Source organism: Oncorhynchus clarkii, chromosome 10 (genome assembly GCF_045791955.1).
Source record: "Oncorhynchus clarkii lewisi isolate Uvic-CL-2024 chromosome 10, UVic_Ocla_1.0, whole genome shotgun sequence".
Classification (NCBI taxonomy): Eukaryota; Metazoa; Chordata; class Actinopteri; order Salmoniformes; family Salmonidae; genus Oncorhynchus; species Oncorhynchus clarkii.
Window position 1 is genome coordinate 69938477 of NC_092156.1, and position 27920 is coordinate 69966396.

At 42.2% G+C, this 27920-nt stretch overlaps 1 protein-coding gene across 5 annotated transcripts; it reads left to right on the forward strand.

Moving 5' to 3' along the window:
- The first annotated feature begins 1505 nt into the window (after nucleotides 1–1505).
- Nucleotides 1506–27640, forward strand: LOC139419089 (uncharacterized). Of its 5 annotated transcripts, none has more exons than XM_071169010.1 (7): nucleotides 1506–1803; nucleotides 7463–7599; nucleotides 8008–8196; nucleotides 12606–12809; nucleotides 24073–24291; nucleotides 25921–25993; nucleotides 26097–27640. In XM_071169010.1, the coding sequence occupies exons 1-7, from the start codon at nucleotides 1506–1508 to the stop codon at nucleotides 27284–27286; spliced, it is 2310 nt and encodes a 769-aa protein (XP_071025111.1). In that variant the 3' UTR covers nucleotides 27287–27640. The 5 variants fall into 5 exon arrangements, with proteins under 5 accessions (XP_071025111.1, XP_071025112.1, XP_071025113.1 ...); XM_071169011.1 differs by having other exon boundaries at nucleotides 12609–12809; XM_071169012.1 differs by having other exon boundaries at nucleotides 8011–8196.
- The last annotated feature ends 280 nt before the right edge of the window (nucleotides 27641–27920 follow it).

Below are 27920 nucleotides of genomic sequence, written 5' to 3' on the forward strand. Positions count from 1 at the left end.
CTGATTCTGTATATATACCCAATATAGATTGATCCTAAACATATTGTCCCTAAATATACAGTATATGGACCCTAAATATAGATTGACCCTAAATATATATTGCCACTATATAGATTGGCCCTAAATATACAGTATATTGACCATAAATATAGGTTGACCCTATATAGCCATCAGGTAGAACAGAAAACCAGCAGGCTCCGGACCTCATAGGGTAAGATTTGAATACCCCTCCTATATTGATTGACCCTAAATATATATTGACCCTATATAGATTGACGCTAAATATACAGGTAACTACCAAAATAAGGAAAACAAATTAGGGATACAAAGTATATTGAAAGTAGGTGCTTCCACACAGGTGTGGTTCCTGAGTTAATGAATCAATTATTATCCCATCATGCTTAGGGTCATGAATAAAAATGCTGGGTAGGCCATTATTTTGTCGACAACGGCTATGCCCCATAGCATGACAATTCCCCCATCCATAGGGCACCAGTGGACACTGAATGGTTTAATGGGCATGAAAACGATGTCAACCATATGCCATGACCGTCTTAGTCACCAGATCTCAATCAAATTGAACACTTTTTTGAAGTGTTTTCCACGACCATCAACAAAGCACAAAATTATGGAATTTCTCGTAGAAGAACGGCGTCACATCCCTCTAATAGAGTTCCTGACACTTGTAGAATCTATGCCACGGTGCATTGAAGCAGTTCTGGCTCGTTGTGGCCCAACACCCTATTTAATCACTTTGTTGGAGTTTCCTTTATTTTGGTAGGTATCTATGTTCTCACCTCAAGCAGGAAAGGTCATTTTCCTTTCAAAAGTACAGGGAATTATCGATCAATCAAATGTACTTATAAAGCCCTTTTTACATCAGCAGATGTCACAAAGTGCCTATATAGAAACCCAGCCTAAAACCCCAACGAGCACGCAATGCAGATGTAGAAGCACGGTGGCTAGGAAAAACTCCCTAGGAAGGCAGGAAAAACCTAGAGAGGAACCAGGCTCTGAGGGGTGGCCAGTCCTCTTGCTGTGCCCGGTGGAGATTGTAGAGTACATGGTCATGAAGGCCAGATCGTTGTTAAAGATGTTCAAACATTCATAGATGACCAGCATTTACTGTTGTAAATCGTTGGTTGTTTATTTCTATTAGAAATACCCCAAATAGTGAAATTCTTTATTTAAAAAAAATAATGAAATTGTTTTCACCAGAGAACATGTTGTTTATTACGTAGGTACAACATTGTTGTGCCGCACTCCTGTACAGTAGGTGGCGGTGTTCAACTTTAAATTCTACAGTCCACGTATGATTACATTACTGTGTGAGGAAAAAATAAAACATCTCACCAGCTAGCTACAAACAAAGCTAGCTGCAAATTGACGTTAAGTTTCTGTTATGATTATTTGTTTTAATAGATTGGTAGATAACTGTAGATCATCATAATATATAAAACGCAAATACTGTTACATTGAAAAGGGGCAAAAAGAGTCGGGGGACAATGTCGGGTTCCGTGGTCGAGTTCCAGGCGCAGATAGCCTCAATCATGGAGGTGCTAGCCAACGCGGCTGTAACCGAAATCTGCAAAGTTGTTGACGATGGCTATGCCGTTGTACACCTGAAAATGTCCCAAAGCCACAAGGAGAACGAATTTCTCCGGAGGAAAATGAAATTGATGGAACTTCAGATCACCAGATTTCGAGCGGAGAGAACAAAGTTTTCAGAGGGGTCCGTTCACAATCGCTTCCATGGAATACGCCTCCTAAACAGACACAACCATCGAGAGATTACAACAACAGGTTGGTGATGATGATGAATTTGACAGTGCACATAGTTTACATTACGTTAATCTTCAGTTTGACCCCATCCATCAATTGTGTTTTACAAAGTTCAAAGCAAGTATAATACTTCCATAATTTATGTAATGTCAATACATTTAGGGCCCAGCTGTATTATTGACATTCCACATATGACGTATCGAGCTTACTTTGTACTGTCAACACAGCTAGGATCCCTCTAGCTCTATATACACATTACATGCACTACCGTTCAGAAGTTCGGGGTCACTTAGAAATGTCATTGTTTTTGAAAGAAAATCACACTTTGTCCATTAAAATAACATACAATTGATCAGAAATACAGTGTAGACATTGTCAATGTTGTAAATTACTATTGTAGCTGGAAACTGCTGATTTAAAAAATATATCTATTTTATTATTGCATTTTCCAATTAAGAACATTTAAAACAAAAATTAAATCATTTATCAAACTGTTCAACCATGAGGGAGAGGGACCATTGTCAAACCTTTGAGCTAGAAATCTAGACTGCTGTCCAATTGTACATTCTGAAATTGGGGAGGTTTAAGCCTCCTTGGCCGTAATCAAGGGTCAGTTTATCCAGGCCAACCCTTGGGGTTTTGCCGTGCCAGATAAACCGCCTGGTCAGCTTGTCGAGAGAGAAAAAGAATGCTGTGGGAACAGGGATAGGGAGAGAGTGAAACAAATATAGAAATCTGGGCAGGACATTCATTTGAATTACATTGATTCTACCCAGTAGAGTGAGAGGCAAGTCCATCCATTTACACAGGTCACCCTCCACCTTATGCAACAAGCTGGCCAGATTGAGTTTATAGAGGTTGTTCAGATTACCATCCACCATTATGCCCAAATATGTCAAGCCCATAGGCAACCATCTAAAAGGTAACTGATGCTTGATGGTATAATGGTCAAAGACATACAACGGTAAGATTTCACTTTTATCAAAATGGACCTTATATCCAGAGAAAGAACTATAACGCTGTAATATGTTCTGTAAGTGAGAGAGGGAGTGTTCTGGGTTTGTTAGAAATAAGACAAGGTCATCCGCAAAGAGTGATAACTTATGGGTATGGGGGCCCACCTCAAAGCCATGTATGTCAGGGCACATTCTAATAGCCTCAGCCAATGATTCGATGGCGAGGGCGAAGAGGTGGGTGTACCTCCCTCCAGTAACCACGAGAACAACCGTTCCTTGATTTTAACTGGTGGCTTTATTCTGTAGTTTTAGTCAGAATTATCACCTTCCGTGAGAACTATAAAGTAAATGAAAATACAGTTAAACACACTCTTACAACCTTATCTTACGAGTGACTTATTAGCTTGGTATAACTCTGAAGTGCTGACATACATAAACAGTTTAGCCGGAGCTTTAACAGTATCATATTAAACACATGAATAAAGGAAAAACACCTCATTGGCTGCTTATTACAGAAGAGAGGAAATCAAACTTCACACTTATTATTCCTGGTGTGAATTCACACTTCATCCTTAATTATTATAGTGTTACCATCCTAACATACACACTTCATCCTTAATTATTATTATAACGTTACCATCCTAACATTCACACTTTATCCTTAATTATTATAGTGTTACCATCCTAACATACACACTTCATCCTTAGTTATTATAACGTTACCATCCTAACATACACACTTCAACCTTAGTTATTATAACGTTACCATCCTAACATACACACTTCATCCTTAATTATTATAACGTTACCATCCTAACATACACACTTCATCCTTAGTTATTATAACGTTACCATCCTAACATACACACTTCAACCTTAGTTATTATAACGTTACCATCCTAACATACACACTTCAACCTTAGTTATTATAACGTTACCATCCTAACATACACACTACATCCTTAATTATTATAGTGTTACCATTCTAACATACACACTTCATCCTTAATTATTATAACGTTACCATCCTAACATTCACACTTCATCCTTAGTTATTATAACGTTACCATCCTAACATACACACTTCAACCTTAGTTATTATAACGTTACCATCCTAACATACACACTACATCCTTAATTAGTATAGCATTACCATCCTAACATACACACTTCATCCTTAATTATTATTATAACGTTACCATCCTAACATTCACACTTCATCCTTAGTTATTATAACGTTACCATCCTAACATACACACTTCAACCTTAGTTATTATAACGTTACCATCCTAACATACACACTACATCCTTAATTAGTATAGCATTACCATCCTAACATACACACTTCATCCTTAATTATTATTATAACGTTACCATCCTAACATTCACACTTCATCCTTAGTTATTATAACGTTACCATCCTAACATACACACTTCATCCTTAGTTATTATAACGTTACCATCCTAACATTCACACTTCATCCTTAGTTATTATAACGTTACCATCCTAACATACACACTTCATCCTTAATTATTATAACGTTACCATCCTAACATACACACTTCATCCTTAATTATTATAGCGTTACCATCCTAACATTCACACTTCAACCTTTACGAACTACACCCGATGACATGAAAACTTAGCTAAGACAGCGCGGGATTGCCTTCCCTCCAAAGGTGTGTTGCTACAATAATGTTCCCCATTACAACAGTTATTAGCTACGTAGTTACAATGTCTATTTACAAACACGGTACCTAAAACACATTTTTCCAAGACGCGAAAGAGATATGGCCATTCAACCCTATCAGAGGCCTTTTCAGCGTCGAGGGAGACTGCGACACTAGGTATTTTGTTTTTGTTAGCAAGGTGAATTATATTAAAAGAACCTTCTGACATTATTGGAGGACAATCTATTAATTATGAAGCCAGTCTGATCTGGGTTGACCAACAGGGGAAGACATGACTCCAGTCTCCTAGATAGCATCTTGGTGACCAGTTTACAATCTGTGTTAAGGAGAGAGATTGGTCTATAGGAGGCGCACTTTAGGGGGTTTTTCCCTTTCTTGTGAATTACTGTAATCACTGTTTGAGAGAGAGACTTCTTGAAAGCAGTTGTCCTCCCCTGCTTTTTTAAGTTCCTCCATAAGGTAGGGGACCAACAGCTCCTTAAATTCTTTATAGAACTCTGGTGGGAAGCCATCCTCCCCAGGAGATTTATTAGAAGGTAAGCATTTAATTGTTGACGCAGAAGGGGATGTGTCTACTTATCAAAATTGCAGTTCCTCTTCCTTTGGAGTTAAAAGAGGGCTCAAAAACTTGTCATACCCATTCCCTCTTTAGTTTCACTGTCTGTAAGATGTGTTTCTTGTAAAAACACAATGTCAGCCTTTCATTTCTTAAGTTATGTATAGACTCTCTTCCTCTTAATCGGGCTGTTAAGACCTTTTACATTGAATGTGACATATTTTAGTGGATTAAGCATAGGTTGGGTTTCAAATATATATACCCGAATGGTAATCCCTGATATGTAAATAGTCAGGTAATGTTTCAGAAGAAATGTCTTTGTTTCTGGCCATTTTGAGCCTGTAATCGAACCCACAAATGCTGATGCTCCAGATACTCAACTAGTCTAAAGAATGACAGTTTTATTGTTGCTTTAATCAGGACAACAGTTTTCAGCTGTGCTAACATACAGTTGAAGTCGGAAGTTTACATACACCTCAGCCAAATACATTTAAACTTAGTTTTTCACAATTCCTGACATTTAATCCTAGTAAAAAATTTGGCGTCTTAGGTCAGTTAGGATCACCACTTTATTTTAAGAATGTGAAATGTCAGAATAATAGTAGAGACAATGATTTATTTAAGCTTTTATTTCTTTCATCACATTCCCAGTGGGCCAGAAGTTTACATACACTCAATTAGTATTTGGTAGCGTTGCCTTTAAATTGTTTAACTTGAGTCAAACGTTTCGGGTAGCCTTCCACAAGTTTCCCACAATAAGTTGGGTGAATTTTGGCCCATTCCTCCTGACAGAGCTGAGGTAACTGAGTTAGGCTTGTAGGCCTCCTTGCTCGCACACACTTTTTCAGTTCTGCCCACAAATGTTCTATAGGATGGAGGTCAGGGCTTTGTGATGGCCACTCCAATACCTTGACTTTGTTGTCCTTAAGCCATTTTTCCACAACTTTGGAAGTATGCTTTGGGTCATTGTCCATTTGGAAGACCCATTTGCGACCAAGCTTTAACTTCCTGACTGATGTCTTGAGATGTTGCTTCAATATATCGACATCATTTTCTTTCCTCATGATGCCATCTATTTTGTGAAGTGCACCAGTCCATCCTGCAGCAAAGCACCCCCACAACATGATGCCACAACCGTGCTTCACGGTTGGGATGGTGTTCTTCGGCTTGCAAGCCTCCCCCTTTTTCCTCCAAACAAAGCGATGGTCATTATGGCCAAACAGTTCTATTTTTGTTTCATCAGACCAGAGGACATTTCTCCAAAAAGTACGATCTTTGTCCCCATGTGCAGTTGCAAACTGGAGTCTGGCTTTTTTATGGAGGTTTTGGAGCAATGGCTTCTTCCTTGCTGAGCGGCCTTTCAGGTTATGTCGATATAGGACTCGTTTTACTGTGGATATAGATACTTTTGTACCTGTTTCTTCCAGCATCTTCACAAGGTCCTTTGCTGTTTTGCTGTTGTTCTGGGATTGATTTGCACTTTTCGCACCAAAGTACGTTCATCTCTAGGAGACAGAGCGCGTCTCCTTCCTGAGCGGTATGATGCCTGCGTGGTCCCATGGTGTTTATACTTGCGTACTATTGTTTCTACAGATGAATGTGGTACCTTCAGGCATTTAGTATTTGCTCCCAAGGATGAATCAGACTTGTGGAGGTCTACAATTGTTTTTCTGAGGTCTTGGCTGATTTCTTTCGATTTTCCCATGATGTCAAGCAAAGAGGCATTGAGTTTGAAGGTATGCCTTGAAATATATCTACAGGTACACCTCCAATTGACTCAAATTATGTCAATTAGCCTATCAGAAGCTTCTAAAGCCATGACATAATTTTCAGAAATTTTCCAAGCTGTTTAAAGGCACAGTCAACTTACTGTATGTAAACTTCTGACCCACTGAATTGTGATACAGTGAATGATAGGTGAAATAATCTGTTAACAATTGTTGGATAAATTACTTGTGTCATGCACAAAGTAGATGTCCTAACCAACTTGCCAAAACTATAGTTTGCAAACAAGAAATTTGTGGAGTGGTTGAAAATTAGTTTTAATGACTCCAACCTATGTGTATGTAAACTTCCGACTTCAGCTGTAATTGCAAAAGGGTTTTCTAATGATAATTTAGCCTTTTAAAATCATAAACTTGGATTAGCTAACACAACGTGCCATTGGAACACAGGAGTGATGGTTGCTGATAATGGACCTCTGTACCCCTATGTAGATATTCCATAAACAATCTGCCATTTCCAGCTACAATATTCATTTACAACATTAAGAATGTCTACACTGTATTTCTGATCAATTTGATGTTATCTTAATAGACAAAACATTTGCTTTTCTTTCAAAAACAAGGACATTTCTAAGTGACCCCAAACCTTTGAACAGTAGTGTACATCATGAAGGTATTACTGTATGTTTGCTTTGTACTTCGTAAAACACCATTGATGGATGGGGTCAAATTAACCTCCCCTTTATTTCCAGGACCTACTTGGCAAAGCAGAAACAGACTTTCCAACAGGAGTTTTGGGAACAGCAGCATTCAAAGAGACAGACAGCCCATAGACGTGGACCAAGAGGATGTCTCTCCATCAAAGCATATGGATGCTACAAGTGATGAGGTAAGTTCCAATTTCATGCTCTCACAGAGTTATGTCTGTTTTAGTCTCGGACCCAGACACTTCCTTCCGCCTGGGGATGAGGTTATGTCTGAATAGACGTGTATGTCAGCACATTATAACTAGTGATGTAGTGGTTAAAAATATGGTTGGTAAACGATGATCGCCGTACACAGTGATTAAAGCAACACTCCCTATACTTTCAATGCATTTTTGTGCCAAAGGGTTGTAAAGTCATGTGTAAAATACAAAAAGGGGAGTTTACCCTCCACTACACCACTGATTATAACACAATAACAACAAGACAATTACTATGAATTTCACTAAATCCCATGTCATACCCATATCTCCATTCAGTAGATAGTGTATGCTCTGTCTCACTCACTCATCTCTCCCACTTAACCCCATCAGCAGTCAGCAGAGACAGAGGAAGGGGAACCAGACCTGCTGATCATCAAGGATGAGGGGGAAGCAGATGACCAGGACTCTAGGATCAGCCACCCAGACAGAACAGTGGAGGTCAGCAGAGAGCCAACCACCCAACCGGCAGCAGACCCTGCCTTCCAGCCCAGAGGCAACAACATCAACACAGCTATGGAGGTCAGTGGATCTGAGGCCATTCTCCTCCAGTCAGAAACAGGGAATGTGAACCAGGGACCACAGCAACACACAGGATTAAACCCAGAGCAGAGAGACAGAGTCTGGACACAAAGTGTGACATGAACGGGGGCCTCAATCTCCTAAGAGATTCTTTAAACCAGGTGTGGAGAGAGGCAGTAGCGACTAACGATGGCACCTCTGCTGCTCACACTAAAGTAATGGACCTAGGGAGTGGCCCAGTGGGCCCAGAAACACAGACTAGCTCAGACATAGAAATGAGAAGTGTAGGGTTAGAAAACCACAGGTTTTCCCCCAAGTCATTCCATTCTTCATCAGAACATGTGATAGTGATTGACTCTGTATCCAGTGGACAGCAGGTAGATAGAGATTTTGAGTGGGGTCAGGTGAGCTAACGTGTGCTAATGTTATTAGCATGACAGTTGTAAGTAACAGCGAACTTTCCAGGACATAGACATGTCTTATATGGGCAGAAAGCTTAAATTCTTGTTAATCTAACTGCACTGTCCAATTTACAGTAGCTTTCACAGTGAAAAAAAGACTTAAAACTCGGCAACTGGTTTGATACATTCACCTCTGAAGGTAAATAATGTACTTACATTCAGTAATCTTGCTCTGATTTGTCATCATGAAGGTCCCAGAGATAAAATGTAGCATAGTTTTGTTTGATAAGAATACAGTTTTATATTCAAATGTGGGAACTGGGTTCTACAGTTTGAAGCCTTGCTGTCTCTGGCTCCACACCCCAACCGGCCATCTAGATGTTTGAAAGTCAGTGTATATGCTAATGATCCATCATGTATGACATTCCTGGTAGTGTGTAAACGTAACATTTTTATTACCATATAATCAAAATATTGTCCGGTATTGTAATGCTTCACTGGATCAATCTGAAACTTTGCACACACTGCTTCTATCTAGGGAACAAAATCTAAATTGCGCCAAAACTAAAAAATATGATATTATGGCCTTTTTCTTGCATTTCAAAGATGATGGAACAAAATAATACATAGAAAACACATGTTTTTTTGTTTGTATTATTTTTTACCAGATCTAATGTGTTATATTCTCCTATATTCATTTCACATTTACACAAACTTCAAAGTGTTTCCTTTCAAATGGTATCAAGTATATGCATATCTTTGCTTCAGGTCCTGAGCTCCAGGCAGTTAGATTTGGGTATGTCATTTTAGACGAACATTTTAAAAAGGGCCAGATCCTTAAGAGTTTTAAGATGCAGTGCATTCAGACGGTATTCAGACCCCTTTCCTTTTTCCATTTTGTTACGTTACTCCCTTATTCTAAAATGTAATAAATCGTTTTCCCCCTCATCAATCTACACACAATAATACCCCATAATGACAAAGCGAAAACAGGTTTTTAGAATTTTTGCAAATGTAATACAAACAAAAAAGACAAAATTGCTTGTTTACGTACAGTTGAAGTTGGAAGTTTACATACACCTTAGCCAAATACATTTAAACTCACTTTTTCACAATTCCTGATATTTAATCCGATAAAAAATTCCCTGTTTTAGGTCAGTTAGGATCACCACTTTATTTTAGTTATGTGAAATGTCAGAATAATTGTAGAGAGAATGATTTATTTCAGCTTTTATTTCTTTCATAACATTCCCAGTTGGTCAGAAGTTTACATACACTCAATTAGTATTTGGTAGCATTGCCTTTAAATTGTTTAACTTGGGTCAAATGTTTTGGGTAGCCGTCCACAAGCTTCCCACAATAAGTTGGGTGAATTGTGTCCCATTCCTCCTGACAGAGCTGGTGTAACTGAGTCAGGTTTGTAGTCCTCCTTGTTCGCACACGCTTTTTCAGTTCTGCCCACAAATTTTCTATGGGATTGAGGTCAGGGCTTTGTGATGGCCATTTCAATAACTTGACTTTGTTGTCCTTAAGCCATATTGCCAGAACTTTGGAAGTATGCTTGGGGTCATTGTCCATTTAGAAGGCCCATTTGCGACCAAGCTTTAACTTCATGACTGATGTCTTGAGATGTTGCTTCAACATATTTCACCTAATTTTCTTTCCTCATGATGCCATCTATTTTGTGAAGTGCACTAGTCCCTAATGCAGCAAAGCACCCCTACAACATGATGCTGTCACCCCCCGTGCTTCACGGTTGGGATGGTGTTCTTCGGCTTGCAAGCCTCCCCTGTTTTCCCCCAAACATAACGATGGTCATTATTTCCAAACAGTTCTATTTTTGTTTCATCAGACCAGAGGACATTTCTCCAAAAATTACGATCTTTGTCCCCATGTGCAGTTGCGAACCGTAGTCTGGCTTTATTATGGCACTTTTGGAGCTGTGGTTTCTTCCTTGGTGAGCGGCCGTTCAGGTTATGTCGATATAGGACTCGTTTTACTGTGGATATAGATATAGTTTCCTCCAGCATCTTCACAAGGTCCTTTGCTGTTGTTCTGGGATTGATTTGCACTATTCGCACCAAAGTATGTTCATCTCTAGGAGACAGAACGTATCTCCTTCCTGAGCTGTATGACGCCTGCGTGGTCCCATGGTGTTAATACTTGCATACTTTTGCTTGTACAGATGAGTACCTTCAGGCATTTGGAAATTGCTCCCAAGGATGAACCAGACTTGTGGAGGTCTACAATTTGTTTTCTGAGGTCTTGGCTGATTTCTTTTTGATTTTTCCCATGATGTCAAGCAAAGAGGCTCTGAGTTTGAAGGTAGGCCTTGAAATACATCTACAGGTACACCTCCAATTGACTCAAATGATGTCAATTAGCCTATCAGAAGCTTCTAAAGCCATGACATAATTTTCTGGAATTTTCCAAGCTGTTTAAAGGCACCGTCAACTTAGTGTATGTAAACTTCTGACCCACTGGAATTGTGATACAGTGAATTATAAGTGAAATAATCTGTCTGTAAACAATTGTTGGATAAATTACTTGTGTCATGCACAACATAGATGTCCTAACTGAATTGCCAAAACTATAGTTTTCTAACAAGAAATGTGTGGAGTGGTTGAAAAACTAGTTTTAATGACTCCAACCTAAGTGGATGGAAACTTCCCACTTCAACTGTATGTATTCAGACCCTTTGCTATGAGACTCCAAATGTATCTCAGGTGCATCCTGTTTCCATTGATCATCCTTGAGATGTTTCTACAACTTGATTGGAGTCCACCTGTGGTAAATTCAATTGATTGGACTTGATTTGTTAAGACACACACCTGTCTATATAAGGTCCCACAGTTGACAGTGCATGTTAGATCAAAAACCAAGCCATGAAGTCGAAGGAATTGTCTGTAGAGCTCCGAGATAGGATTGTATCAAGGCACAGATCTGGGGAAGGGTACCAAAACATTTCCGAAGCCTTGAATGTCCCCAAGAACACAGTGGCCTCCATCGTTCTTAAATGGAAGAAGTTTGGAACCACCAAGACTCTTCCTAAATCTGGCCAGCCGGCCAAACTGAGCAATCGGGGGAGAAAGGCCTTGGTCAGGGAGGTGACCAACAACCTGATGTTCCTCTTTGGAGATGGGAGAACCTTGCAGAAGGACAACCATCTCTGCAGCACTCCACCAATCAGGCCTTTATGATAGAGTGACCAGACGGAAGCCTCTCCTCAGTAAAAGGCACATGACAGCCTGCTTGGAGTTTGCCAAAAGGCACCTAAAGGACTCTCAGAACACAATAACCAATATTCTCTGGTCTGATGAAACCAAGATTGAACTCTATGGACTTTATGCCAAGCGTCACGTCTGGAGAAAACCTGGCACCATCCCTACGATGAAGCATAGTGGTGGCAGCATCATGCTGTGGGGATGTTTTTCAGCGGCACTGGGGAGACTAGTCAGGATTGAGGGAAAGATGAACGGAGCAAAGTACAGATAGATCCTTGATGAAAACCTGCCCCAGAGCGCTCAGGACCACAGACTGGGGCGAAGGTTCACCTTCCAACAGGACAACTACCCTAAGCACACAGCCAAGACAACGCAGGAGTGTCTTCGGGACAAGTCTCTGAATGTCCTTGAGTGGCACAGTCAGAGACCAGACTTGAACCCACATAAGCGGATCTGCAGAGAAGAATGGAAGAAACTCCCCAAATACAGATGTGCCAAGCTTGTAGCATCATACCCAAGAAGACTCAATGCTGTGATTGCTGGTAAAGGTGCTTCAACAAAGTACTGAGTAAAGGGTCTGAATACTTATGTGAATGTGATATCAGTTCTTTTTTTTTGTTGCAAAAATGTCTGAAGAACCTGCTTTTGCTTTGTTATTATGGGGTATTGTGTGTAGATTGATGAGGAGACTGAATATCCATGGGGTAACCATGGTAACAGTCTGATGTTTAGGCATGTAGAAAGCATATGCTCTGTTTCACTCATCTCTCTCACTCAACCCCAGCAGACAGAGGAAGGGGAACCAGACCTGCTGATCATCAAGGTGGAGGGAGAAGCAGATGACCAGGACTCTAGGATCAGCCACCCAGCTAGAACAGTGGAGGGCAGCAGAGAACTAACCACCCAACCGGCAGCAGCCACCACAGAGGACCCCGCCTTCCAGCTCAGTGGCCCCAGAGGCAACAACAACTACAACACCGCTATGGAGGTCAGTGGATCTGACGTCGTCCTTGGCTTTTCCCCCAAGTCATACCATTCCTCATCAGAACATGTGATAGTGATTGACTCTGTATCCAGTGGGCAGCAGGTAGATAGAGATTTTGAGTGGGGTCAGGTGGGTACATCTACTACACCACAGGTCAATGGGTCTGGAAATAAGCAGGGAGTGGGAGTGTTTAACAGAAACGCACCATCGATTCACCCTGTACACCACAAATCAATGAGAGACAACACTATGCAGTTGGTTTCACCCGGATTCCGTCCCACAGAGATAAATACAAGCACCCGTCTTGACGCAGGAAATACAGGTGAGGCCAATAAAGCTAGTTTGCGCTCATTGGCAAGCCTCCATAGACACTCTGAAATACCAGGAAGAGGAGCTCAACAACCAGCTCATACCTCACTTCCTGTCTGCCATTTTAGACCAAGCGCCACAACTTCCTCTCACTCAAGTAATCTTGCTAATCACATTAGACCTGGCACCATAGAACGACCGTATGGTTGCCCGAGCTGCCATAAGAAGTTTGTTCACGAGAGTGACTTGCGGCAGCACGTCGTCATCCACACCAGAAAGCGGGTGTTCGCCTGCACCTTGTGTGAGAAGAGCTTTGTGTCCCCCAGCAAGCTCCAAGTGCACCAGAACGTCCACACTGGGGAGAAGCCCTTCAGTTGTGCACAGTGCGGGCGCAGGTTCTCCCAATCCAGCAATCTGAATAGACATCAGAAGCTTCATCATTGAAAACTGACACAGAAGCAAGAGATTCCTATTGTTGGGTTCTGAGAATATGAAATATACTTATTCATGTCACAGAGGGGAGAGGGTAATGTATAACAGTTACATTATGTCAGAGGGGGAGAGGGTAATGTATAACAGTTACATTATGTCAGGATATGTCACAGAGGGGTAGAGGGTAATGTATAACGTTTACATTATGTCAGGATATGTCACAGAGGGAGAGAGGGTAATGTATAACAGTTACATTATGTCAGGATATGTCACAGAGGGGGAGAGGGTAATGTATAACGTTTACATTATGTCAGGATATGTCACAGAGGGAGCGAGGGTAATGTATAACAGTTACATTATGTCAGGATATGTCACAGAGGGGGAGAGGGTAATGTATAACGTTTACATTATGTCAGGATATGTCACAGAGGGAGAGAGGGTAATGTATAACGTTTACATTATGTCAGGATATGTTATTGTTAGCCATCAGGGATCCTATGGGAGTGGTCCTCTGGGAGGAGAAGAGACACAGTCTGGTACCAGGCACCATGACAGCCGTGAGTTGGGCAGGGAAGCGATCACATGTGGCAGGCATTGATAAGGGGAGAGAGCTTTGGATTAGGCATCAAGGGGGCTGAGGTCATCACTTCGTCTTCCTGTCGAACCATAACAGATGTCAGGATTGGAGACAAGGAGGAGTGCATCTAAACTGGAGTATATAAACTTGTTGGTGGAAACATTTTTTGTCTGATGCAGCTGTATTGGTCCTCTGGGAGAATAAACTTGGTTCAGCTTTCATAGTGTCTGTTGACTTGTTTACTCTGAGAATTAGAACCTAACACTATTGAAAAAAACTGTTATAGCAATATCATGAGTTCAAACGTCATTGGTTCTAACATAGTCGTATGTCTGCAGGATGTTTGCCCTGGTGTCATACGTCTACAATACAACGTGGTTCATATTTACATTATCTACAAAGACTGTTACGTTTTCTTGGCTTCTTTAAGGCCAACAGCATCACTCACATTGACTGTTAAGGTTGATCATGGTTGTGTTATTCTAATAATACTGTGCCTCACACTAAAATTATAGCAGATACTGAAATTCTACTGTGAGACTGAAAAACGGTCTGTTCTTCTGTACCAATTTGACCAATGGCTGTAGCTGTTTATTCATTCATTCCTATAATTCCATCAATAAATAATATTTTTCAAATAATTCCATGGTGCTTCTTGACCCTAAATACACCTATTGATGTTACCTGTTAAATCCACTTCAATCAGTGTAGATGAAGGGGAGGAGGCAGGCTAAAGAAGTTGTTTTTTAGCATTGCAACAATTGAGACATGGATTGTGTATGTGTGTCATCCAGAGAGTGAATTGGCACGACATAAACCGGACCCATCTGTTACTATCTGGCCGTCCGGCCGACTGGTCCTATCTGGCCGGCCGACTGGTCCTATCTGGCCGTCCGGCCGACTGGTCCTATCTGGCCGTCCGGCCGACTGGTCCTATCTGGCCGTCCGGCCGACTGGTCCTATCTGTCCATTTTGTTCCTGAGACCAGCTCATTAGGCCTGTGTCAGGAATAGAGCGAGAGAGCCAGAGGAGGGGAGAAAGTTGGGAAGGAGAGAGGATGATGTCAAAGTAGATAGGGCTGACAGACTAACATCCCACTGGGCCCTGACTGACATCTAGTTTTGATTAACATTTGGTCCAGTTAATTAACATGAAATCAACAAAAAAAAGTCACCATGTCATTGGATTTAGGTTAAAAGTTTGGTGAAAAAAAGACTAAATGCCCTTACGTTGATTACTTTTTGTCAGATGTGTGCGTACTGATAGCGAAGTCAGGTGCAGGAGAGCAGAGATTTGTGAAACAGGCGCACACTTTATTTAGGAAAAAGTGCAAAACGCACAAAACAGTCACAATAATTATGTTTAACAATAAACATATTCGTTAAAAATATCACAGGAAAAACAAGCCAGTCTGGTGCGTCAACAATACACACGTAACACAAACAATCTGACACAAAGACATGATGGAGAACAGAGGAATACATACATGTAGATTGATTGGGGAATGAAAACCAGGTGTGCAGGGAACAAGACAAAACAAATGGATACATGAAAAATGGAGCGGCGATGGCTAGAAAGCCGGTGACGTGGACCACCGAACGCTGCCCGAGCAAGGAGAGGAACCGACTTCGGCGGAAGTCGTGACACTTTTTGAAAATCCAATCAGTTTTCCATGTTGATTCAACGTCATCACATTGATTTTTTGGGGTTGAAATGACATGGAAACAAAGTTGATTCAACCAGTTTTTGCCCAGTGGGATGAAAGTCAACTGAATATATTTTCATCACTGACTTTTCACCAGTGATGAAATCACAAGCGGTAACCTTTTACACTCTTGGTCCAGCCCAGCTCAACCCTGACCTATGTAAATGAAAGATTGAGAGAAAGGACATTTACTTTCTATGAACAGACAAATTGAAATGTATTGAATTAGATATGATATGAACTCATCTGCAGTAAGGTTCACAATTCCATCGAAGGGGAATGTGCACACGAGTGTTGTTGCGCCATACCAACAATTTGGCTATCTTCCCCGTCACATCATGAAAGGTCTTGTTGATGTTCTTTTGTCTCTCTCTCTGACTCTTCCTTTCTCCTCTGACCAGAAGGGACCGGTCGGCCAGACAGATATTGGAACGGTCGGCCGGACAGATAGGACCGGTCGTCCAGACAGATATAGGACCGGTCGGCCAGACAGATATTGGACCGGTCGTCCAGACAGGTTTTGGACCGGTCGGCCGGACAGATAGGACCGGTCGGCCGGACAGATATTGGGCCGGTCGGCCGTACAGGTGGCGGTGGGGTTATGTTGTGGGCAGGCATAAGCTACAGACAACGAACACAATTGCATTTTAACGATGACTATTTCAATGCACAGAGATACCGTGACGAGATCCTAAGGCCCATTGTAGTGCCATTCATCCGCCACCCATCAACTCATGTTGTAGCATAAAGCACGGCCCCATGTTGCAAGTAACTGTACATTATTATTGGAAGCTGAAAATGTTCTTCCATGGCCTGCATAGTGCATACTCACCATGTCACCCATTGAGCATGTTTGGGATGCTCTGGATCAACAGTGTGTTCCAGTTCCCACCAATATCCAGCAACACCGCCATTGAAGCAGAGTGGGAAAACATTCCACAGGCTACAATCAACAGCCTAATCTACTCTATGCAAAGGATGTGTGTCGTGCTGCATGAGGCACATGGTGGTCAGAACAGATACTGAAGGGTTTTCTGATCCACGCCTTTACCTTTTTTTTGAAGGTATCTGAACAACAGATGCATGTCTGTATTCCCAGTCATGTGAAATCCATAGATTAGGGCCTAATTGATGTATCTTAATTGACTGATTTACTTATATGAACTGTTACTCAGTCAAATATTTGAAATTGTTGATTGTTGGGTTTATATTTTTGTTCAGTATAGATTGATCCTATATAGATTGGCCCTATATAGATTGACCCTAAATATATATTGACCCTAAATATACACTCACCGCCCAGTTTATTAGGTACACCACCCCGTTAAAGAAAATTGAACGCTCCTACAGACAGTGAATCAGGCAAAGCAGGCAGACAGGCATCGAGGCAAATTTACTGTTCAATTAAACGTTAGAATGGGCAAAAGGAGTGAACTAAGCGACTTTGAGCGTGGTATGATCGTTGATGTCAGGCACACCATCGTTGATGCCAGGTCCAGTATCTCAGAAATGTCCGACCTTTTCACACACGACAGTGTGTAGGGTTTCCCTAGGCTGGAGTGACAAAACAAAAAACAGAGTTACAGAGCGAGGGAAAACTGTAGGGTTGAGGTTCAAGGTGCGAGTTGGACCTTGGACCTCAACCCTACAGTTCTCCCTCGCTCTGCGTTTTGAGTGTCAGGAGAGGACACTTTTCATCCCAAAGGATTACTCTCCAACAGGTTCCCCAAAGACATGGAAAACGTTAACCATTAGTGAAAAAAAAAACTCAAACTGATCCAAGATCAGCATCTGGGGACAACTTAACACTGACATAATGAAAGGCAGGGGCAGGAGTTTTTCCTCACCACGTGACCAGACCAGGGAACACCTCCTGGCCCTAGATTTAAGGGGAATGGCTCGGCTTCACACTAGTGGGGTTTTCATATGAAAACTAGGTCTATGTGTTTTGAACCGTTTGAATGGTTTCCACATTGAACACTACCCTCTCTGTGTAGTGGTAGTGTTTTCAGTTCAACTGTCTTGATGCTTGGTCCAGAGTGGACTGATAATGTATAAGTTATGACAAGTAAATATTTTAAACATCCTTATGAATGTGTGTAGGTGAACAGTAATTAAAAAATGATTTCCATTTGCCTGTCAACAATATACTTTAGATTTACTATCAGATTGATAGGCTGTAAAGATGTTGATGGAATTCATATATATGAATAGTAGGCTAGTCTGTCATACTGTTGTAATTTACTTTTTTTTCAAGTCAATTAACTGTTTGTCGTTTATTTCTATTAGAAATACCAGAAATAGTTAAATGCTTTATTTTAGAAAAATCATGAAATATTGTTTACACCAGAAAACATGTTTATTATGGAGCTCCAACATTGTTATTGTGGAGCACTCCTATACAGTAGGTGGCGGTGTCCAACTTTCAAGTCCAGCATATGATTACATTACTGTGATCAGGAACAGGAAAAATAATCTCACCAGCGAGCTACAAACAAAGCTAGCTAGCTATCCATGTTTAGTTTATGATAGTATTGTATTTGTTTGAATAGCTTGCTAGATACTCATAATATAGAAAACACAAAGACTGTTTTCATATTGAAAAGAGGCCAAAAGCGTCGGGGGACAATGTCGGGTTCCGTGGTCGAGTTCCAGGCGCAGATAGCCTCAATCATGGAGGTGTTAGCCAACGCGGCTGTAGCCGAAATCTGCAAAGTTGTTGACGATGGCTATGCGGTTGTGCACCTGAAGATGTCCCAAAGCCACAAGGAGAATGAATTTCTCCGGAGGAAAATGAAATTGATGGAACTTCAGATCACCAGATTTCGAGCAGATAGAACAAAGTCTTCAGAGGGGTCCGTCCACAATCGCTTCCATGGAATACGCCTCCTAAACAGACACAACCATCGAGAGACTGCAACGACAGGTTGGTGATGATGATGCATTTGACACTGTACACGTATTTTAAATTACAGATTACCGACCATTTCGAATCCCACCGTACCTTCTCCGCTATGCAATCTGGTTTCCGAGCCACGCTCAGGGTCCTAAACGACATCATAACCGCAATCGATAAGAAACAATACTGTGCAGCCGTATTCATCAACCTGGCCAAAGCTTTCGACTCTGTCAATCACCACATTCTTATTGGCAGACAACAGCCTTGGTTTCTCAAATGATTGCCTCGCCTGGTTCACCAACTACTTCTCTGATAGAGTTCAGTGTGTCAAATCGGAGGGCCTGTTGTCCGGGTCCTCTAAAAGTCTCTATGGGGGTGCAGGGTTCAATTCACGGGCTAACTCTCTTCTCTGTATACATCAATGATGTCGCTCATTCTGCTGGTGATTCTCTGATCCACCTCTACACAGACGACACCATTCTGTATACTTCTGGCCCCTCCTTGGAGACTGTATTAACTAAACTCCAGATGAGCTTCAATGCCAAACAACTCTCCTTCCGTGACCTCCAACTGCTCTTAAATGCAAGTAAAACTAAATGCATGCTCTTCAACCGATCGCTGCCCGCATCTGCCCGTCCGTCCAGCATCACTACTCTGGACGGTTCTGACTTAGAATATGTGGACAACTACAAATACCTGGGTGTCTGGTTAGACTGTAAACTCTCCTTCCAGTCTCACATTAAGCATCTCCAATCCAAAAAATAAATCTAGAATCAGCTTCCTATATCGCAACAAAGCATCCTTCACTCATGCTGCCAAACATACCCTCGTAAAACTGACCATCTTACCGATCCTCGACTTCGGCTACGTCATTTACAAAATAGCCTCCAACACTCTACTCAAAAAATTGGATGCAGTCTATCACAGTGCCATCCGTTTTGTCACCAAAGCCCCATATCCAACCCACCACTGCGACTTGTACACTCTCGTTGGCTGGCCCTCGCTTCATACTCGTCAGCTAACTCACTGGCTCCAGGTCATCTACAAGACCCTGCTAGGTAAAGTCCCCCCTTATCTCAGCTCACTGGTCACCATAGCAGCACCCACCTGTAGCACGCGCTCCAGCAGGTATGTCTCACTGGTCACCATAGCAGCACCCACCTGTAGCACGCGCTCCAGCAGGTATGTCTTACTGGTCACCATAGCAGCACCCACCTGTAGCACGCGCTCCAGCAGGTATGTCTCACTGGTCACCCCCAAAGCCAATTCTTATTTTGACCGCCTTCCAGTTCTCTGCTGCCAATGACTGGAACAAACTGCAAAAATCGCTGAAGCTTTAAGCACCAGCTGTCAGAGCAGCTCACAGATCACTAAACCTGTGCATAGCCCATCTGTAAATAGCCCATCCACTAACCTCATCCCCATGCTGTATTTATTTATTTATCTTGCTCCTTTGCACCCCAGTATCTCTACTTGCACGTTCATCTTCTGCACATTCTACCATTCCAGTGTCTAATTTCTATATTGTAATTACTTCGCCACCATGGTCTATTTATTGCCTTACCTCCCTTGTCCTACCTCATTTGCACTCACTGTATACATACTTTTTCTACTGTATTATTGACTGTATGTTTGTTAATTCCATTTGTATCTCTGTGTTGTTTGTGTCAAACTGCTTAGCTTTATCTTGGCCAGGTCGCAGTTGCAAATGAGAACTTGTTCTCAACTAGCCTACCTGGTTAAATAAAGGTGAAATAAATAAAAAATTAAATTAAACATGAATCTTCAATTTGACCCCATCCATCAATTGTGTTTTACAAAGTTCAAAGCTAGTATAATACAGCCATGATTTATGTACTGTCAATACAGTTCGGCCTAGATGTAATTATTGAGATCCACCTCAAGAGGCTGAAGAAATTTGGCTTGGCCCCAAAGACCTTAATAAACCTACAGATGCACAATTGAGAGCATCCTTCCAGACTGTATCACCACCTGGTACTGCTATTGCACCGTCTGCAACCGCAGGGCTCTCTAGAGGGTGGTGCGGTTAGCCCAACGTATTTCCGGGGGCACCCTTGCCAGGACATCTACAGCACAGGTGTCACAGGAAGGCCAAGAAGAATATCAAGGACCCCACTAGACTGCCTCCGCCCAGTACCCTGCCCTGAACTTAGTCACTTTAACCACTAGGCTACGCTGCCGCCCCTAGTCACTGTTACTAGCCCGGCTACCACCCAATACTCTACCCTGCACCTTAGTGACTGCTGCCCTAGTCATTGAACACTGGTCACTTTAATAATGTTTACATACTGTTTTACCCACTTTATATGGATGTAATGTATTCTGGTTAAGGCTCATCCTATATAACTACTGCTGTACCTACCTTGTCTACTCATATACTGTCTATACCATCATATACATATATATTTATTCTGGACTCTGACCTTGATCGTTCTGATATTTCTTAATTCCTTTTTATTTTTTGGATGTGTCTGTATTGTTAGGTATTACTGCCCTGATGGAGCTAGAAACACAAGCATTTCACTGTGTTACAGTAGGTATTACTGCCCTGATGGAGCTAGAAACACAAGCATTTCACTGTTACAGTAGGTATTACTGCCCTGATGGAGCTAGAAACACACGCATTTCACTGTGTTACAGTAGGTATTACTGCCCTGATGGAGCTAGAAACACAAGCATTTCACTGTGTTACAGTAGGTATTACTGCCCTGATGGAGCTAGAAACACAAGCATTTCACTGTGTTACAGTAGGTATTACTGCCCTGATGGAGCTAGAAACACAAGCATTTCACTGTGTTACAGTAGGTATTACTGCCCTGATGGAGCTAGAAACATAAGCATTTCACTGTTACAGTAGGTATTACTGCCCTGATGGAGCTAGAAACACAAGCATTTCACTGTTACAGTAGGTATTACTGCCCTGATGGAGCTAGAAACACAAGCATTTCACTGTGTTACAGTAGGTATTACTGCCCTGATGGAGCTAGAAACACAAGCATTTCACTGTGTTACAGTAGGTATTACTGCCCTGATGGAGCTAGAAACATAAGCATGTCACTGTTACAGTAGGTATTACTACCCTGATGGAGCTAGAAACACAAGCATTTCACTGTGTTACAGTAGGTATTACTGCCCTGATGGAGCTAGAAACACAAGCATTTCACTGTGTTACAGTAGGTATTACTGCCCTGATGGAGCTAGAAACACAAGCATTTCACTGTGTTACAGTAGGTATTACTGCCCTGATGGAGCTATAAACATAAGCATTTCACTGTTACAGTAGGTATTACTGCCCTGATGGAGCTAGAAACACAAGCATTTCACTGTGTTACAGTAGGTATTACTGCCCTGATGGAGCTAGAAACACAAGCATTTCACTGTGTTACAGTAGGTATTACTGTCCTGATGGAGCTAGAAACATAGGCATTTCACTGTGTTACAGTAGGTATTACTGCCCTGATGGAGCTAGAAACACAAGCATTTCACTGTTACAGTAGGTATTACTGCCCTGATGGAGCTAGAAACACAAGCATTTCACTGTTACAGTAGGTATTACTGCCCTGATGGAGCTAGAAACACAAGCATTTCACTGTGTTACAGTAGGTATTACTGCCCTGATGGAGCTAGAAACACAAGCATTTCACTGTGTTACAGTAGGTATTACTGCCCTGATGTAGCTAGAAACACAAGCATTTCACTGTGTTACAGTAGGTATTACTGCCCTGATGTAGCTAGAAACACAAGCATTTCACTGTGTTACAGTAGGTATTACTGCCCTGATGGAGCTAGAAACACAAGCATTTCACTGTTACAGTAGGTATTACTGCCCTGATGGAGCTAGAAACACAAGCATTTCACTGTGTTACAGTAGGTATTACTGCCCTGATGGAGCTAGAAACACAAGCATTTCACTGTTACAGTAGGTATTACTGCCCTGATGGAGCTAGAAACACAAGCATTTCACTGTTACAGTAGGTATTACTGCCCTGATGGAGCTAGAAACACAAGCATTTCACTGTGTTACAGTAGGTATTACTGCCCTGATGGAGCTAGAAACACAAGCATTTCACTGTTACAGTAGGTATTACTGCCCTGATGGAGCTAGAAACACAAGCATTTCACTGTGTTACAGTAGGTATTACTGCCCTGATGGAGCTAGAAACACAAGCATTTCACTGTGTTACAGTAGGTATTACTGCCCTGATGGAGCTAGAAACACAAGCATTTCACTGTGTTACAGTAGGTATTACTGCCCTGATGGAGCTAGAAACACAAGCATTTCACTGTGTTACAGTAGGTATTACTGCCCTGATGGAGCTAGAAACACAAGCATTTCACTGTGTTACAGTAGGTATTACTGCCCTGATGGAGCTAGAAACACAAGCATTTCACTGTGTTACAGTAGGTATTACTGCCCTGATGGAGCTAGAAACACAAGCATTTCACTGTGTTACAGTAGGTATTACTGCCCTGATGGAGCTAGAAACACAAGCATTTCACTGTGTTACAGTAGGTATTACTGCCCTGATGGAGCTAGAAACACAAGCATTTCGCTACACTTGCGATAACATCTGTAAAATATGTGTACGTGACGTGACCAATAAAATAAGATTTGAGGATGTATCATGCTTTCTTTGTACTGTCAACACAGCTAGGATTCTTCTAGCTCTACAGACACATAACATACATCATGAACATATGTTTGCTTGGTACTTTGTAAAACAACATTGATGGATGGGGTCAAATGAACCTCCCCTTTATTTCCAGGACCTACTTGGCAAAGCAGAGCCAGACTTTCCAACAGGAGTTTTGGGAACAGCAGCATTCAAAGAGACAGACAGCCCATAGACGTGGACCAAGACAATGTCTCTCCATCAAAGCATATGGCTGCTACAAGTGATGAGGTAAGTTCCAATTTTAACAGCCGATTTTTGACTGTCACAGACTTATATCTGTTTTAGTCTCGTGCACCAGACACTTCACCCTGGGGATGAGGTTATGTCTGTATAGATGTGTATGTCAACACATTATAACTAGTGATGTAGTGGTAAAAAAATATGGATGGTAAACGATGATCGCCGTACACAGTGATTAAAGCAACACTCCCTATACTTTAAATGCATTTTTGTGCCAAAGGGTTGTAAAGGCATGTGTAACATACAAAAGGTGGAGTTTACCCTCCACTACACCACTGATTATAACACAATAACAACAAGACAACTACTATGAATTTCACTAAATCCCATGTCATGCCCATATCTCCATTCAGTAGATAGTGTATGCTCTGTCTCACTCACTCATCTCTCCCACTTAACCCCATCAGCAGTCAGCAGAGACAGAGGAAGGGGAACCAGACCTGCTGATCATCAAGGTGGAGGGAGAAGCAGGTGACCAGGACTGTAGGTTCAGCCACCCAGCTAGAACAGTGGAGGGGAGCAGAGAACTAACCACCCAACCGGCTGCAGCCACCACAGAGGACCCCGCCTTCCAGTCCAGTGGCACCAGAGGCAACAACAACAACTACAACAACACCGCTATGGAGGTCAGTGGATCTGACGCCGTCCTCCTCCAATCAGAAACAGGGAATGTGAACCAGGGACCCCAGCAACACACGGGATTTGAACCCAAAGCAGAGAGACAGAGTCTGGACACAAAGTGTGACATGAACGGGGACTTCAATCTCCTAAGAGGTTCTTTAAACCAGGTGTGGAGAGAGGTAGTAGTGACTGATGATGGCTCCTCTGCTGCTCTCACTAAAGCAATGGACCTAGGGAGTGGCCCAGTGGGCCCAGAAACACAGACTAGCTCGGCCACAGATATGAGCAGTGTATCTAGTGGCCAGCAGGTAGATAGAGGTTTCGAGTGGGGTCAGGTGAGTACAGCTACTACACCACAGGACAATGGGACTGGAAATAAGCAGGGAGTGGGAGTGTTTAACAGAAACACACCAATGAATCACCACGATTCGATGAGAGACAACACTATGCAATTGGTTTCACCCGGCTTCCGGACCTCAGAGATAAATACAGGCACCCATCTTGACACAGGAAATGCAGGTGAGGCCAACAAAGCTAGTTGGTGTTCGTTGGCAAGCCTCCATAGACACTCTGAAATACCAGGAAGAGGAGTTCAACAACCAGCTCATACCTCACTTCCTGTCAGCCATTTTAGACCAAGCACCACAACTTCCTGTAATTTGAGTAATCTTGCCACAGATGTTAGACCTGGCACCGTAGAACGACAGTACGGTTTCCCGAGCTGCCATAAGAAGTTTGTCCACGAGAGTGACTTGCAGCAGCACGCTGTCATCCACACCAGGAAGCGGGGGTTCGCCTGCAACTTCTGTGAGAAGAGCTTTGAGGGCGCCAGCCATCTCCAAATGCACCTAAACGTCCACACTGGCGAGAAGCCCTTCAGTTGTGCACATTGCGGACGCAGGTTCTCCCACACCAGCAATCTGAAAAGACATCAGAAGCTTCATCATTGATAACTGACAAGGAACAAGAGATTCCTATTGAAAAAAGCTGTTATAGAAATATCATGAGTTCAAACGTCATTGGTTCTAACACAGTCGTATGTCTTCAGGATGTTTGCCCTGGTCTCATACGTCTACAATACAACGTGGTTCATATTGACATTATCTACAAAGACTGTTACGTTTTCTTGGCTTCTTTAAGGCCAACAGCATCACTCACATTGACTGTTAAGGTTGATCATGGTTGTGTTCTACTAATAATACTGTGTGTCACACTAAAGTTATAGCAGATACTGAAATTCTAATGTGAGACTGAAAAACGGTCTGTTCTTCTGTACCAATTTGACCAATGGCTGTAGCTGTTTATTCATTAAATCCAATAATTCCATCAATAAATAATATTTTTCAAATAATTTCATGGTGCTTCTTGACTCTAAATATATATTCTCACATTGACCCTAAATATATTGTAAGGAAAGGACATTTTTCTTTCAAAATTACTAGTGAATTATTGAGGTCCAGTTTTAGTTTCATATGTTCTGTGTCCATGAGTTGAGTCAGTAAATTAACATCTTAATTCAAGCCATTAGATCAATATTATAGCCTAGTAATATCTGAGTTATAATAGACCTGCATTTGTTTGAGAGCTTTGTAGAGCTCATGTCTGTCTACTTAATTCCTCCCTCCTCTTTTCAGGCCAAATCTACTGTGGAAGGGGAGAGAGACCTCCAGCCATGGAAGAAAGAAGAGGGTCTGAGGGAGATGCCAGGTAATGATTTATGGATTGCTGTAATGAAAAATGACATACTGATTGACAACCTCATTGTTTTGTTTGACTGCATATGACCATCATGCTTTTGTTGTCTCTTCAGGTACTGATAGTGGCCACAGAATGACAGACCCAAACACACCGACCTCTCTAGACACGGACCAAAAAGAGCTCACTGAGCAGCTCAGAACCAAACACAGCATAGTGACTGTCAACAGATCAGACACTGTTTTCAAGTCAGACCCGGAGCCTGAGAGCCTGAGCCAGGTGTTCCAACTCACAGGTTCAGGACCTGTTGCTAAACAGCAGTGCAGCCTAAACCGCGAGAGAACAACCGATCTGCCTGTAAACTCCCATAAGCGAAGAGGCAGTGATACAGCGAATGATCGGCCGTCTTGTTCTAGTTATGTTGCCAAGACAGTCTCAGGAAGCCCCTCACCTCTCACAAAGCTGAACCCTATTCCCCCACTTCCTCAGATGGTGAGGAGTGAACACGAATATTCCCAGGTCGATTCAGAAGTCATGTCGGAGGTCATAGTTATCGACCCCCTTCCTGTTGACGATGGGGATGGCACGCCCTCGTCCTGGAGACAAGGTGACATCATGGAACACGGGCATCATCAAGGAGGACATAGTGAAGCAGATGCCATGCTTCTCGGAGGACATTCGAGTAACGCTTATCATCATCTTCATCATCCTCACCCAGGTGTCCAGCCAGCAGCGAGACAGAACTCACCTGACAATCACTTCTACACCATCGGCATGGACGGCGCTTTCCACAACCGCCTCAGCACCTTTCAGAACCCCGCAACCACCGCCACTCCATACGCCACGGGAACCGAGGAGCTGCAGTACCCCACCTGGGTAGATTTCCCTGGGAGCGCCCCCGACACCCACCTGGGCGACGTGACTGGGACTCATCAGGACAGAGGGTCTAGGGAGGAGGGGGCGAGGTCCTACAGGTGCACCTTCTGTGAGAGGGAGTACCCTCACCTGTGCCAGCTCAAGATGCACCAGAGGGTTCACACAGGGGAGAAACCGTACGAGTGCGCCCTGTGTGGGAAGCAGTTCAGCCAGCTGTGCAGCCTGAAGCGGCACCAGAGAGTACACACAGGGGAGAAACCTTTCAGATGCGCTCAATGCGGGAAACAGTTCTCTCATTCCAGCAATTTAAAAGTGCATCAGAGCGTCCATACGGGTGAGAAACTGTTCCACTGCACCCAGTGTGGGAAGAACTTCTCCTTTCTGAGCAATCTGATAAGACACCAGACAGTTCACGCACGGAAATTATAGGTTGTGTTGTGATTTGGGATTGTGTTTTCTGAATTGATTGTAAATTGTATGTGTATGATTGCTCTGGCTTAAAGGTTGTTACCTGTGTATTTCTCCCCTGACTGTTATTTTGTATTCTGGAGCCTTTTGTAAAAATGTTATAAAAAGAAGTGACACTAAATGTTTGACTGCAGATTATTATATTGGTTCATGTTGGTTATTTTTGTCTAAAATGTTCAACTTATTGTATAAATTCCTACAGTATTTGTGACGCAAAGTGTTGAAAATAATCAGGCAAAACTAAGATTTTGTCACAATCAACATGCTTGTGTTAAAGTTCAAAAGAAATAAAGCAACTCATGGAAATTTGAAAAAGGTATTGTCTTTGAGAATAAGAGTAATACATTTAGCTTTATCTCAGCAAATACATCTCTGTGATCTCAGTGTTTACGGTAAACTGTCTCCGGAAGTAGATTGTTTTACCACATAAGGGTTTTACTCTGGAAAGTTTGTTTGCTAGCTAAATAATAACAAAGATGTCCAACTTTGTCGTTTTTCTTGCGTGTGTAGATTCCGTTAGGGAAACTTTAACGGCAACAGTCGTACGAGCAGTGTGTCAAATAATGGAAGAATTCCTCTGAATTTGGCTCTACTG

Bases quoted from the DNA above. Each gene is read 5' to 3' on its own strand.
- LOC139419089 (XM_071169010.1), top strand. From the start codon at position 1,506: ATGTCGGGTTCCGTGGTCGAGTTCCAGGCGCAGATAGCCTCAATCATG. The intron at 12,810-24,072 runs GTCAGTGGATCT...TAACCCCATCAG, and splicing joins ACTACAACACCGCTATGGAG to CAGTCAGCAGAGACAGAGGA. The intron at 24,292-25,920 runs GTCAGTGGATCT...TCCTCTTTTCAG, and splicing joins ACAACAACACCGCTATGGAG to GCCAAATCTACTGTGGAAGG.